The sequence below is a fragment of the Mastomys coucha genome, unplaced genomic scaffold (assembly GCF_008632895.1).
Source record: "Mastomys coucha isolate ucsf_1 unplaced genomic scaffold, UCSF_Mcou_1 pScaffold6, whole genome shotgun sequence".
NCBI lineage: Eukaryota > Metazoa > Chordata > Mammalia > Rodentia > Muridae > Mastomys > Mastomys coucha.
In genome coordinates this window covers 70,015,169-70,030,879 of record NW_022196912.1, presented here as the reverse complement: position 1 = coordinate 70,030,879, position 15,711 = coordinate 70,015,169, and the positions used below count along the sequence as shown (strand labels likewise).

Genomic DNA, 15,711 nt, shown 5'->3' with positions numbered 1-15,711 from the left:
AGGCAGGATGTTAATCTCAGGGTTCACATCCTTGTGATTGTCAGGCAGGATGTTAATCTCTGGGTTCTTAATTAGCTAGGGCAGGATATTTATCTCAGGGCTCTCATGGTTCCCAACAACAAACTATGACTTAAGAACAAGGAATTAGCCTGGTCTACAGAGTGAGTTCTAGGACAGCCAGGGCTATATAGAGAAACCCTGTCTCAAAAAACAAAAAATAAAACAAACAAACAAACAAAAAGAACAAGGAATTATCTGGCTTAATAAAAATACACAGAGCTGAAGAAATAGCTCAGTGGTTAAGAGCACTGGTTACTCTTCCAGAGGACCCAGGTTCAAATTCCAGCACCGACATGGCTGGTCACAGTTCCAGAAGATGTGATGCACTGACATAGATACATGTGCAGGTGGGCAAAACATCATGCACTTAAAATACACATAAAACAAAAAAATGTCATTTTTTAAAAACTAAAAAAGAAGAAGAAGAGGAGGAGGGAGGAGAAGGAGGAGGAGGAGAAAGGAGGAGGAGGAGGAGGAGGAGGAGGAAGAGGAAGAAGAAGAAGAAGAAGAAGAAGAAGAGGAAGAAGAAAAGAAGAAGAAGAAGAAGAAGAGGAAGAAGAAAAGAAGAAGAAGAAGAAGAAGAAGAAGAAGAAGAAGAAGAAGAAGAAGAAGAAGAAGAAGAAGAAGAAGAAGAAGAAGAAATATAGCCACAAGCAGGTTGTTCCACTTTGTTTTCTCTAGATTGGGGAAAAATGTTCGGAATGTGAATGTAGCTGTTCGGTGGTAGCTCATGCAGAGGCAGACAGACCTCTGAGTTTAAAGTTAGCCTGGTTTACAGAGGCCAACTAGAGCTACACCGAGAAACCCTGTTTCAAAAACCCAAAACCCAAGTGTCAGAAATTTCAATTCTTTCCCTTTTAATATTTAACATGTATGGGTGTCTTGCCTGCATGTAGTTCTGTGAACCACATGTATGCAGTCCCTGTGGTGGGCAGAAGGTGTTGAGTCCCCTAAAACAAAGCATTCTGTATGGTGGAGAACCCCATCCTCTGAAAGAGCACTCTTATGTTAACTGCTGAGCCATCTCTTCAGTCCTGGTTGGGCATCCTACCCCCTAGGTCTGCTAACTTTGTAACTCTTATATTATTTGACTGGATCAGACACAAGATCTCACCGAGGACAGCTTTCATCTCCTGGCAATCTGTGATACAGATTTTCCTTCCTTCATTCTCTTGGCTGTAAGTTTAGCATATTCTGTAGCTTGTTTTCTTAGTGCCTTTTTCTTCAGAGCCCTACACTGGTGTCTGTGTTACAGGACAGTTGGGGTAACAAGATGCTGAATATTGGGTGCTTCGGGCACATCTTAATTATCCCCAAAGCAGCAGCTACATTTCTTACCTGTTTTGTTTTTAACATTTATGATCCAACCACTATTGATAAAAGCAGTCTTAGGCTAATAAAAATCCTATAAGCAAAGTGAAGCTAAAAGATATGTATATTCAATTGAAGAAAAAAATAAGAGTTGTAAAATATCAAAAGCACATGCTGGCCAGACATAGTGCTGCTGCACATCTTTAATTCCAGCACTCGGGAGGCAGAAGCAGGCAGATCTCTGGTCTACAAAGTGAGTTCCAGAACATCCAGGCTGTTACTCAAGGAAACCTTCTCCAAAAACAAACAAAAAAATAACAAAAAGAAACCCTAACAAAACAAAAACAAACAAAAACCCTAAAAGAAAACAAAAAATAACTTACATGATAGGCTCACATTAATAAAGTATTAATAATTACACTAACTTACAAAGGTAGTTTCACTTTAAAAGCATAAAATTAGCTGGAGATCAATATCCTGCTGCAGACTGTAAGTCAGCAGGCAGTTAGCCTAAGACCATAGATGAGCAAAGTACTCAACAATAAGCACAGATAAATCTCTCTCCTCCTGGCAAAATGTTGGGAGAAAACTAGCATAGAACATTTAGCATGGATCACCTGTGATGGTTTGTGTGTGCAGGCACTATTAGAAGCTGTAGCTTATGGGTTGTTTTTCCTGTATTCCCAACTTCTGGGCTAATAACCACTTATCAGAGAGTGCATACCATGTGTGTTCTTTTGTGATTGGGTTACCTCACTCAGGATGATATTCTCCAGATCCATCCATTTCCCTAAGAATTTCATAAATTCATTGTTTTCAATAGCTGAGTAGTACTCCATTGTGTAGATGTACCACAATTTCTTTGATTGTTCTGGCAGCATGTGTATAGTAGAGGATTGCAAATTTGATCATCAATAGGAGGAGAGGACCTCAGCCCTGTGAAGGTTCTGTGCCCCAGTGTAGGGGATTGCCAGGGCCAATAAGTGGGAGAGGGTGGGGTGGCAGGCATGGGGAAGTGGGAGGCAACAGGGGTTTGTTCTTGTTGTTTTTGTTTGTTTGTTTGTTTGTTTGGTGGAGAGGAAACTCGGAAAGAAGAAATTTACATGTAAATAAAGAAAATATCTTTAAAAAAAAAAAGAAGCTGTGACCCTGTTGGAGCAGGTGTGTCACTGTGGGCATGGGCTTCAAGACCCTCATCCTAGCTTCCTGGAAGCCAGTACTCTGCTAGCAGCCTTCAGATGAAGAGGTAGCAGAGGCTCCTTCTCCAGCACCATGCCTGCCTGGATACTGCCATGCTTCTTGCCTTGATGATAATGGACTGAACCTCTGAACCTATAAACCATCCTCAATTACATATTGTCCTTATAAGAGTTGCCTTGGTCATGCTGTCTGGTCACAGCAGTAAAACCCTAACTAAGACATCACCTAACGACTACAATAATATGCCACAGGCTAGACAACTCATCTAGAGGTAAAGTTCAAGCTAATCTTTTAGCAACTGAGATGTCAATTAATCATACCAGTAACTTTCAGTCCAAAAGCAGAGGATATTAAGATGACATTTGATTAAATAGTATAATGTTCAAAACACTGTAATTGAAACTTAAAGCAAAATTTAAAGAAAATGAATTTAGGGACCAAAGAATGGTGTAAGGGCATTTGCTGCTTTTCCAGAAGACCTAGCTGCATTTGGTTCAAAGGTGGTTTGAATGACAATGGCCTCACAGGCTCATGTTCTTGAACACTTGGTCCCAGTTGGTGAGACAGTTTGGGAAGGATTAGGAGGCGGGTGTTGTTAGAGATGATTCCAGGAGCAGGCTCTGAGGTCTCAGAAGCCCCTCCCCATCCCCAGTGTGTCACTCTTCCTGCCTCCTCCTTACAGATCAAGATGTGAGCTCTCAGCTGTTCCTGCCTTTGCTCCAACACACATGGAACATATATGTAGCACACAGACCTTGGGGGTAGCCAATAGTTCTCTAATTGGGCTGGAAATTATCAGAATCCTATCCAACTTATCCAGGGGTTAGTGAAGTCAGATTTTGGAGGAAAATGTACAAACTGCCATTTTACTAAACCTGCACAACTAACCAAATTCTAAGTATTTTTCCTTGTACCTGCAGACTGATTCCTCACTCCTCATCAGAGAAACTTCTCCTTGCAACAGATAGAGACCATTACAGAAATTAAATTGCAGAGTTGTGGAATCTAGTCCTGATGGATACTTCCACCACCTAAGGCTCAGTGAGTATTTCAAGAGTGGGTGGGAAGGCTCTAGAACCAGAGGATCAGGGAGCTGGCTTTACGACTTTGTCTTCTAGAAATGTCAGAGCTATACACAAAATCTCATCAACATGGCTGCTGTACCAAAACAGGGACCTGCTGCTGAGGCCGATGGCTCTCTCTCTCCCTGGTGCTGACCTGTGGCTGCACGGCAAGTTAGTTAAAAAGGAGGCAATGTATAAATGAGGTATTTTATTGTAGAAAGGAGAAAATGGGCTGGTCAAGTAGAGAGAAGGAAAGGAGAGGAAGGAGAGAGAGAGAGAGAGAGAGAGAGAGAGAGAGAGAAGAAAGCAAGAGAGCAAGAAGGCAAGAGAAGAGAACAAAGAGCAGGAAAGAGGGGAGAGAGAGCAAGAGGGAGAATGCAGAGACAAAGAGCAAGAGAGAGTGAGGAAGAGCAAGAGAGAGAGGAGGGGGCAAACTGCCCCTTATATTGTATGGGGCATGGCATGTCTGGCTTGTGGTCAGATGACTGGGTGTAGGGTCCAGCTAGAATGCTGGGAGCTTGGGGCATTGTCTGCCTGATAGAGCACACATCTCCTGCAGGGGCAGCTGTGAGGTGTTGTGACTGAAATAGGAACCAAAGACTCAGGAGTTATGGCCAAGCTCCTTCTGCCCTCTGCAAGCAGAAAACTGCCCAAGAAGGCTTCAGGGCTCAAAGCCAAATACTCTACTGAGCCTAAGTTACCTGAGCAGACCACTGCCCCACAGTGTCCCACACATGGCTGCCTAAAAATGACCAGAACAAGGACAACACCAACAGACACGCCGATATGGACAAAGGAAAGTCCTTGGGGGCCTCTTAACCTTACACAGAAACACAATAGGGAACTACGCAATGCTGAGTGAGAGTCTTCCCCAGAGAAAAGCAAATCAACTGGTTATCATATAGTCAGCACTCACTGAGCCTTAGGTGGTAGAATGTAACATTATACAGACTGAGCAGATTATATTTATGTGTTTAAGAATACACATCCAAATATGTTTTTAAATGTTAACAAATTCAGATAAATTGAAATCATATAACTTTTTCTCATCATAATGCAATAAAACTAAAAATAAATAAAATACTTAAAAACTAAAAAAAAAAAAAAAAAAAAAAAAAAAAAAAAAAAAAAAAAAAAAAAAAAAAAAAAAAAAAAAAAAAAGAGTACACATCCACCCACCTCCATACATACATATATGTTACAATTAAAGAGAGTCCATGAATCTAAAAGAGAATAAGGGGGAGAGTATATGGGAGGAAGAATATGAAGGAAGGAAAGAGGGAAATGGTGTTGTATTGTAAGCTAAAATAAATTTTAAAAATTAAATAGTTATCCATCATTTCTGGCTTTGGAGTTTGTTGCTATTTAATTCCTAATTTTGTTTTTGTTTTATAACTAGGTAAGCACCTTAAGGCAGCTAGGTTGTTTTATGCTTGCATATGTTTAAGTAACTTCATAATAAAATTAAACAATTCAGTGCTATACAATCTTTGATGTACCCAATGTCTCTAGTTGGAAAAATTGTCAGACCCTTAAAAGCTAAGAAATAAGATTTAAAGTAGTAAAAAATAGAGGGCAATCAGTTCAAGTTCACAAAAAAGGATGAAAATTGGAAGCTGACTGTAATTGCTATTCCTAATTGTCAACTTGACCATATCTGAAATGAACTACAATCCAGAAATAGAGGGCACACCTGAGAGGTTTTCTGACTGGTTTGAGGGAGGTGAATCCACTTCCAGTGCAGATCTTTGAGACAGGAAGACACATGACTTTGATCCAGATCTTGAGGTGGGAAGACACACATCTTTATTCCAAACTTGAAGGCAGAAAGACATACCTTTAAAATGGACCATAGCTTCTGCTAGAAGTCTAGATAAGAACACAGAAGGAAGCTTTTGCTCCTTGCCTTCTTGTCCTTCACCTTGCTAACACATCCACTCTTTCACTGGCATCGAAGCCTATGTATTTGGGACTCCAGTATATATAAACACCATCTGAACCATCCCGCCTTGCGGGACTGATCAACTACTGAGTCATTCCATAGTTTTGTGACTCTAGAGAACCCCTAGTAATACACCAAACTGGGGCATCATGGTCTTTAACTGTCTTTTTGTCACCATTTAATTTCTAAAATAAGGTTCAAATCAGACATAAAAATATCAAAACCCATGCAGAAGGCATTCAGGATGCTGTGTCCAAAAGTTCATCTCATTTACCTTTATTTAGTTAGAACAAAATATCCAGAAAACAGAAATCACTAACACACATACCCAGAAAAGGTAGTGTGCACAGTTTAATTACCATTTTCTCTAGTTTCAGATTTCTATAGCTATACCTTGCTATGCCACTTTTGCAGAACATAAAATATGTAATTTTCCCATGGATACATACAATGCCCACTAGGGAAATCCTAGCCCTCGACTAAACAACAATTCTGAGCTAAAACATCCGGCCCTCAACAAACCACAAAATCACATGCATTTTTGTTGTTGTTGTTACATTTTTGGGTTTTGAGACAGGGTCTACATAACTTAGGCTGACCTCCAACTCATGATCTTCCTGCCTCACCCTCTATTTAAATAGTGGAGAATTTGCTTTTAAGTGTTACCATGCCCAGCTGAACTGCATTCTTTATGAGAATACTTTTCTAAGAATGGTAAATTTACTATAATTCCTGCATTTAGGAGGATGAAGCAGGAGATTTGTTATGAGTTCCAGGCCAGCCTGAGTCTTTCTCCCAAAACCAACAAAAGGTAGAGACATGGTAGCAATGTAGTCCCAGTACTTCTACAGCAAGGTGGGAGGCAAAAACAAAAGGATCCCAAGAGCCTGAAGGCCAGCTAGCCTGGCTATACGGACCGTGACAAGAGACCCTGTTTAAACAGTGCAGAAGGCAAGGACTAGCACCTGAGGTTGTCTTGACTTCCAACAATGTGTACCCTAGCATGTAGAAGAATGTACTCACACCACTCATACACACACAGATTCATTTCTCTCTTTTGAACTGTGGCCAATGACATGGCTCTATGGATAAAGGCACTTGGTGCCAAGTGTGACTGAGCTGAGTTTAAACCCTGGACCCACATGGTGAAATGAGAACTGACTTCTGGAAGTTGTCCTCTGAAACCCAACGTGGTCACTTGTGCTTTTAATCTCAGCACTCAGGAGGCAGAGGAAGGGAGAGCTCTGGGAGTTTGAGGCCAGCCTGGTCTTCATAGTGAGTTCCAAGGATAACCAGAGCTATACTGAGACTATGTCTCAAAGAAAAAAAAAGAAAAAAGAACAATGGTTGTTCTCTGACTTCCACAGATGTGCTATGGCACGAGTGCTAACACATTCACTCCTTCACTGGAACTGAAACTTACTCATCTGAGATCCCAGGACACACATATGCAGCAATAGTTATCAATAACCCAACCAATGTTGCCATGGCCTTATTTTTAATATGTAATACTGCAGCCTAATAATTTAATATTGCTTTCCATTAGCAAATTTATGTATTATCTATTATCAAAACATATCATTTTTCAATAGTATGTAAGAAACATAAAAATGGCTTTAAAAACAATCAAGGACCACAACACTCCAAAATATGTAAAAAATTTAAGTTTGATACAAAACATCATACATTATGAACTGTAACCATATTCTTGATTTCAATTTTAAATGGCAAAGCTAAAGTTTCTTGGAATAAAATTATTTTATTCTAAAATAAATAACATTTTCTAATACTCATGACTAAATTATTCTACCATATATCCCTTTAAATGTACCTGCTGGCTTTTTGTCTATTTTCTGGGTGGTACGCTGACTACATCAAACCATAAAGAAAGTTAACGAACCCTTTAACTTATCACTTTAAGTTTATTTTGTAGCACTTTTCTTCAATATCATGTAATTTACTGATCGCAACTGTTTATAAATGTAATGCTTGGCCTTTAAGACAATTAAAAACCTTTAAGTACTAAAATTTTACATCATGATTTGTTTAACTTAAGAAGTGTTATGACGTTGAAAACTAATAGATCTAAAGCAGAAATGATGACTTCTACAAAAACCAGGCACTCCTCCCGAACATCAGAAAGGAAGGAAGACAAGGAAAAAGGTGAGACAAAAGAATGAAGGCAAGACAGGCAAGAATATCCTTCTTCCCCATTTGCAAGAGGGAAAGTGTGAGGTCTCAGCAGATGATATCATCAACCATGTCCATTTCTAGTAAGACAGCTTCTTTACATGTTATTGAATCCCATCATGCCTTTCATATTGCCAGCAGCACCCTGCTGAAACTGCCTCATCATTGACTGAAGGCCGGCCATGCCACCTAGAGAGAGATGGGAGGAAAACAGGTCATGACCTGGCAGACTGAACCGGTTACAACTTTTGCCTAAGTACTTTAACTTCTAAAGTACTTAGCAATTAAGTCAGTAGCTTTTAAGAATATACAAAATTAAAATATGTATTATTTACTTTATTTTATCTAAGAATATGAAAAATGTGCTTCATGAAGTTACCATGAGGAATACAGAAAAACATAAAAAGATCTTGGAATAGTTCCTATCTACAAACAAGAAGCCCAAACAGAACATTTTTTTGTTTTGTTTTGTTTTGTTTTGTTTTGGAGACAGGGTTTCTCTGTGTAGCCCTGGCTGTCCTGGAACTCACTCTGTAGACCAGGCTGGCCTCAAAGACAGAAATCCACCTGCCTCTGCCTCCTAAGTGCTGGGATTAAAGGTTTGCGCCACCACCACCCAGCTCAGAACATTTTTTTTTTTTCTGTCAAGACCAAGTCTTCTTGTAACTAGAATTAGTTTTATAAAAACTGATCAGTGGTTGGGCAGTGGTGGCGCACGCCTTTAATCCCAGCACTTGGGAGGCAGAGGCAGGTGGATTTCTGAGTTCGAGGCCAGCCTGGTCTACAGAGTGAGTTCCAGGACAGCCAGGGCCACACAGAGAAACCCTGTCTCGAAAAACCAAAAAAAAAAAAAAAACAAAAACCCAAAACCAAAACCAAAACCAAACCAAACCAAACCAAACAAAACCAAACCAAACAAAACAAAACAAAACTGATCAGTTCAGGGTAGAGGCTGTGTTTCAAAGAACTCACAGAAAAAAGAACTGACCATTTGCTAAGCACTTACTATGTAAAATGTTTCACATATAGTAATTACATCATTCACTTGTCACAATCTCCTGATGAATACTACCTACAAATGAATATTACCTACAAACCTTCCAGAACTCCCATGTAGAAAGCTATCTGTAGCAGTATGCATCTGTAATCTCAACACTCAGCAAGATAAAGGCTTGTGGGCCAGCTAGCCTGAACTACACAGTGCAGCAGCAAAAAACGAGAGACACTGCTTGCGCGAAGTAGAAGACTCTGGAGTTTGTTCTTTGATCTCCACAAGAGCAATGGAGCATGAGCGCACACACTCATATCATTACACCAGACATACATACACACTCAAAGGTTTTTCATATTGTTCAAAAACCTTTTCCTTATCTAAAATGGTTAAATAGTCAGTTGGAATTCTCCCTTTAGCCACTTGCCTTTAAATAGGTTTTTATATATTATTACAGAAGGCTTATGGTAAACTACAACCCTTGTACATTTAACTGTATATTACAACTGACCAAGAATTTTATATTTACCCATGTGATGAAGAACTCGTGGGTCCATCATTTTAGCCATTTGTTGATTTAATTTTGCCATTTGTGACTGACTCACATTCTTAGACATATCACCACCTGATTAAAAAAAAAACATTTAATTAGTATGTGGTGTAGTATAGAATATCATGCAGTTAACCAAGCTTTTTCTCATTACTTTTTTTTTTGAAGAAAGCCACAAGAAATTCTCTATAAAGGATCATTTGAAGGGCTTTCTTTGTTGTTACTGCATTAGCCCTGGCTGGCCTGGAACTTACTATAAAAGCCAGACTGGACAGAAATTCCACCTGCCTCTGCTTCCTGAGTAATGGGATCAAAGGCGTGAGCCACCACACTTGGCTCGAAGTATTTTCTTCTAGCTGTGATTTTCCTCCTGATAAATTTATTTATTTAAAATATTTATTATTATATCTAAGTACACGGTAGCTTTCTTCAGACACACCAGAAGAGGGTGTCAGATCTCATTATGGGTGGTTGTGAGCCACCATGTGGTTGAGGGATTTGAACTCAGGACCTTTGGAAGAGCAGTCAGTGCTCTTAACCGCTGAGCCATCTCTCTAGCCCTGATCATTTCAGTTATAAATGTGGTAAACCACTATAAGCAAAATTGGACTGAGTGACTACTGCAACAGCAACTGCTTAACAGAAATCTAAGGTAGAGAGAGAGAGAAACCTTCCTTCCCGTCTCAGCCCTGAGAGCCCAAGTGGTATACTACAGTACAACAACCAAGCAAAACTAGGCAGCCTGTGTGAGGGCCCATGGTGAAGTAGGAAAGCTGTGAGGACCACCACATGGAAAGTATCAAATGACACAGTAAGACAGCTTGGTGTCTGCATGTGTGTGCTCAGAGAACTCCAAAAGACCAAACGGGACCACATAGGCATGTAGGACTTCTGGGTTGCCCTGGGTGTATCCCTGACCATTCAGGAAAGAAATATCAATTACCTCAAATGATAAGGGAGACAAAAGACCTTCACTAATCAAGTGGTACTTGAAATGGTTATCTATATAGTGTCTGTTTGCCAAAAGTTACTTCATTAAAAAATAATGCACAATCATTATCAGAAAGACTTTATTCAGAACAGATATAGAGCCTTATAGTCAAATATTTCTATGTAGCTCTAATTGGTTTTGAACATGAAAATATCCTCCTGCCTCCTGAATGCTAGGATTATAGGCACTGTGCCCATTTGAAAATGGTAAATTTGGAGGAGAAATAGAGGACTAGAGATCAAAGCATCACAGAGCCTCAAGCATGCTAGCTGAGCACTTTATCTGTCAGTTATACCTTCAGCCCTAAAAATAAAAATTTATTAGAAAATAGAAATAAAGTCAATTGAAAAACTTGGGACGATATTTAGAGGTGAAAAGCAAGTCTGTTAAGATATTACAGAGCAACAGGGAGAACGACCTGAGTGACTGAACAGGGAAGAAATGACCATGCAAAGGAAATTCAACTTGGTAGATGTACGAAGGAAAAAACCTTTAAAACTGGAAATGTGCTAAAAAAAAATGTGACCATTAAACCAGAAACTACATTAGAAAATGTACTTTGGCATACACTTTAAATCTCAGCACTGGGGAGGCAGAGGCAGGAAGATCTCTGTGAGTTCCAGGACAACCAGTACTACACAGGCTACACAAGACAGAAAAACCCTGTCTCAAAAAACAACAAACAAACAAAAAATATATGTAGTGTCCTACAGAGCCTGCTTGCTGTACACACAACCCACCCTTCTAAACCCGCCAAAACTGCTGCACTGGAGGTTTTGCTCGCTTGCGCCCCCTATAGGAATAACTAAATTTCACTTTTCAACCCAAAAAATTCTTGCTTTTCCATTTAAATGTTTATTTTTTTCCCTAACATCAGCAATGTATGTCCAAAAGATTTTCAACTTGCTTAAGATTTCTTAAGCCACCTAATCTACTTCCACAGGTCATATTAACTATGCTGACTACCATCATTCAATCCTTAATTAACAACCGGTTTCCTTTTATAGACAAACTGTTATTGTCTATCCCAGCCACATGAAGCAGACTTTAAATATTCCTTTCAGAACTAAATCGCTCACAAATCCTTGCTTGCTTTCTAAGATTCTAACAATGCTCCCAAACAAACCATTGCAGACATTCTTCTGCTAGGGTCCTGCTCTGTTGTCATAATTATTCTACAGGTTTACCCCCCATGAGGAGGACAGTGTTAGCAGCTCCAGATCCATCCAGTCTCCTGGGGCCTGTAGACAACAGAGCAGCCTTCCTCCAGATACCTCATCTAATTGAAAGATCCCTAGACACCTGCTGAACCCCACAGAGAACAGACAACAGACTTGGGACCTTCCAGCTACAGATGAACTCTCTTGCCAAAGCCAAATGGCTGCTGAATTTGGGGGAAGTTATGTTATAGTAAGGAAAACATAATGTCTATCTAGAATTAACAGCTGTTCAAAACTGATGTTTTTACCCTCAAAATGTATTATCCACAAAACAATTGATTCTATAATCTCTCACCTTGCCTACTTTCCTCACCCTCTGGCTTAATTGTGTTACTCCTCTGTCCTATATGATTTCTTCTGATACTTCCACCCCACCCAAAATTTTCACAACAGATAACACAATCACTCCAGGGCCCCTATACTTATCCCAACATAGTAGAAAGTTATTCTAATGACACCTCTCTCTTAAAAAACAGAAAGGGGGAATTGTAGGGCAGTGTGGGGCCAGGCAACTTAAGCTCAGTCGAGTATTTGGCTTTGAGCCCTGAAGCCTTCATGTGCAGTTTTCTGCTTGCAGGGGACAGGAAGGAGTTTGGCCATAACTCCTAATTCTGTGGTTCCTGTTTCAGTCACAACCCCTCACAGCTGCACCTGCAGGAGATGTGTGCTCTATCAGGCAGACAATGCCTCAAGCTCCCAGCATTCTAGCTGGACCCTATCCCCAGTCATCTGACCACAAGCCAGACATGCCACGCCCCATATGCTCCTCACTCTCTTGCTCTCTCTCCTTTCTTGACCTCTTCACACTCTTGCTTTCTTCTTCCTCTCTCTTGCTCTTTGTTCCTCTCTTGCTTTCTTCCTTCCCTTTCTCTCCTTCTCTCTTCTCTTCTCCTCTCCTTCCTCTCCTTTCCTTCTCTCTACTTGACCGACCTATTTTCTCCTTCCTACAATAAAATATCTCATTTATACATTGCCTCCTTTTTAACTAACGTGCCGCACAGCCACAGGTCATGTCAGCACCAGGGAGAGAGAGAGAGAGCCAGGCCTCAGCAGCAGTCCCGTTTTGGTACAACAGTATCCTCTATACTTCTATCAAAGAGGACAAAACTGATTCCATGGAATTGTCTAGAAACTGACCCTGACATAAAAGCAGACAAGGCAACTTACGGATCTAACAAGGGGCACAAAGATACACAACTGAAAGAGTAGGAGTTAGTGATTAAACAGAGTGCATGTGTGTAAAATACATAATTCTACTTTTGGCTGGTATTGTTTCAACACTGATTCTAGGTATGTAGCCCTGGATGGACTAGGAGTCACTAGGTGATCAGGCTGGCAATACCTTCTGCTGCTTCTCGTGTCTCAAGAATTCTGGGAGTACAAACATGGGATACACAACCTAATTAATTGATATATTCTGAAGAATGTTTGGCAATATGAGAAAATTATCAGTAGTTATATCAACAGTAGTTATATCAATGTTGTTTCCAATAGGACTTGTGGAATTCTCTAAGGAAAAGAGAGTTCAGCTTTTTTTTATAGTCTAATGTTCTTTAAATACTCTATGATATGTATGTTGATAAAAAGTTTTTCAATATTAATGTCTACTATCTTGATTCTGAAGAGATAAACCACGTATCACATGATAAATCATGGTAGTACTTGGCTTTAACATTGAGTTCAGGTTATCTTTTCTTTCTTCTATAGTATTGGGACAGAACCCAGAGACCCAGACAGGCCCTACCAGAGCTAAGCCCCAATCCCTACAACTTGGAAACTCAACAGTAACTTTTCCAGTATGAGACTACTTAGCTTTAATATTTTGTTTCTGAACTTTGTTCTTTTAGGCGATACAGTGTTTCTCCACTCACCTTTGAAAAGTCCTTTGATACCTCCCATCTTTTTGACCATCTGTGCAAACTTGGTATACTGGGTCAGAAGTTCTTGAACATCCCTTGTTGACACACCTGATCCCCGGGCAACTCTTTGGATTCTACCTGGTTGCTTACTGAAAACCTTGGCACCATCTGTACTGTCCAGTTCTGAAGACAAAGACAAATAATTTCATCACATAAAATTATCATCCATTATCACAGTAGCCAAGCACTCTGCCTCTGTCCTAAAAATGGAAGCGTGTTTATTAGAAAATAGGAATAAAGCCAAACTTGAGACAAAACTTGGGACTGAACAAGAAGTGACTCACAACGGAAATTCAAATGAGCAATATAAAACTTCAGAGGCTTTTACAGATGCCTTTCTCATTTATTTTTATGTTTTAGATACAGGGTCTTATATATTCCTAGCTAGACTCAAATCTCTATGTAGTTGAGGATTACCCTGAACTTCCAATACTCCTACTTCCATTTCTTGAGGGCTGGGATTACAGGTGCTTGATACTAGACCCTGTTTATTGGGTTCTAACAGAGAGATTCCTGTATGCTAGGCAAGCACTCTATCAACTGAGCTCAGCTATGGGTGCAGGCTGTGGGGGGCGGGGTGAGAGAGACATAAATGTGTGTACAGATGTGAACTCTCCCAATTTATCTGTTGGCATAGGATCTCCTAGTGACTGTGAAGCTTCGTGTTTTGGGTAGGCTGACTGGCCAGCAAGCTCCTAGGATCTGCCTGTCTCCATAACTCAGCAGGTTTAGAGGAATACAGCCATGGCCAGTTTCTGTACATGGATTCTGGGGATTTGAAATTCAGTCCTCTTGCTTCATAACAAATATCCTCACTCTGTGAGCCATCTCCCCAGCTTGTTTCACTTTATAGAAATAAAATTTTATTTCTCTGTACATTATAACACGTATATAGAACAACATACATATAAATGATCAAACCACAAAACAGATTTAATAAATGTTAGCGTTTGTCATGTTTGCTTCTACTTTAAAATTTTAAAGTAGAAAATATTTAAAAAATATTTATAGCATTAGAATAAAAGGAACAAGGCAAACATACATATAGTTTACCTACAATTTAAACAGAACATTCTGAAAACCAATAGGTGTAGTGACACAAATCTTTCATCCCAGGATTCATGAGGCAGGAGGATCATTGTAAATTTGAAGCAAGTTTGGACTACATAGTAACTTCCAGGCTAGATAGGGCTACACAATAAGACCATGCTTTAAAAGGAAAAACATCTAAGGTCTTCTGAAATTCTACATCTGTCACCCTGTATTTAACATGTCTATTCTTTCTATGTACTCCACATATCACAAGAACATAACATAGTTCAAAATCAGAACAGAAGCACTCACTGTCATCCTACCCTAAATAGCAGCTAACTTCTACTTCACACATTTAGACCTCATAAGCAAGTAGAAGACAGAAATTCTATGTATAATTAATGGAGAAATTCCTGGATATCCTATAATGGAGAAGTTATACCTGGTAACATTCTAATCATTTTGTAGTATGCTTGAGAGTTCCCTTCAGCTTTTTGATCATTTGTAACGTAAGGTGTTCTACCCTTACTTGTATGCCATGGAAGGAATGAGGTGGACTTCAGTTAAGCTACCTACTTTGAGCTATACACCGTAGGGTAGCACATGCATTCAGAAGTTGAGGCAAAAAGTTCTCAAGTTCCAGGCCAGCAAGGGTTACACGGTAAACCTTGCTCAGAAAAGACAAAAAGGAGTGGGACAAAGAAAAATTCTATAGTGTGACTTTCTCAGAAACAAACAAATGAAAAACTCAAATAAACAAAACAAAGCAAAATAAACAAAACCAAAATGCAGACATAACAGAAAATATGTCTCAGTCCCTTTTTCATTCTATCTCAGGTTGACCTCTTGGATGACCGGATTATAAGCCTATTATGATGTGTCTATTCCAACAACAGCCCTAGTATCCCTTAATAAGCAGTCCAGATGGCTTAGTAGATAAAGGTGCTAGTTCTGAAATTCACATGGGAAGGGAGAACCAACTTCCTAAAGATGTCCTCTGACCTCCACACATGTATATCAAGTCCCTCTACCCCATGCCAATAAGTTTCTAAGAAAGTTTTTAAACTGGGAGTCAGGGTGGTGGTGGGGAGCTGGGCAATGGATGTATGTATGACTTTAATCCCAGCACCTGGGAGGTACAGGCAGGCAAATACCTGAGTTCGAGGCTAGCCTGGTCTACAAAGCCAGTTTCTAGAATACACAGAGAAACCTGTCTTAATATAATAAAATTGGGGGGGGGG

At 39.8% G+C, this 15,711-nt stretch overlaps 1 protein-coding gene across 3 annotated transcripts in view; it reads right to left on the bottom strand.

Annotated features, from left to right (window-relative positions):
• Positions 1–7,061: 7,061 nt before the first annotated feature.
• Positions 7,062–15,711, bottom strand: part of Srp54 (signal recognition particle 54) — a 32,324-nt gene continuing 23,674 nt past the window's right edge. For all 3 annotated transcript variants that reach the window (XM_031357653.1, XM_031357655.1, XM_031357654.1), the window contains 3 exons: positions 13,391–13,561; positions 9,288–9,383; positions 7,062–7,956 (listed from right to left, as the gene is read on the bottom strand). In XM_031357653.1, coding sequence (XP_031213513.1) covers positions 7,865–7,956; positions 9,288–9,383; positions 13,391–13,561 — 359 coding nt within the window. In that variant the 3' untranslated portion in view covers positions 7,062–7,864. The remainder of the gene's footprint in view (positions 7,957–9,287; positions 9,384–13,390; positions 13,562–15,711) is intronic.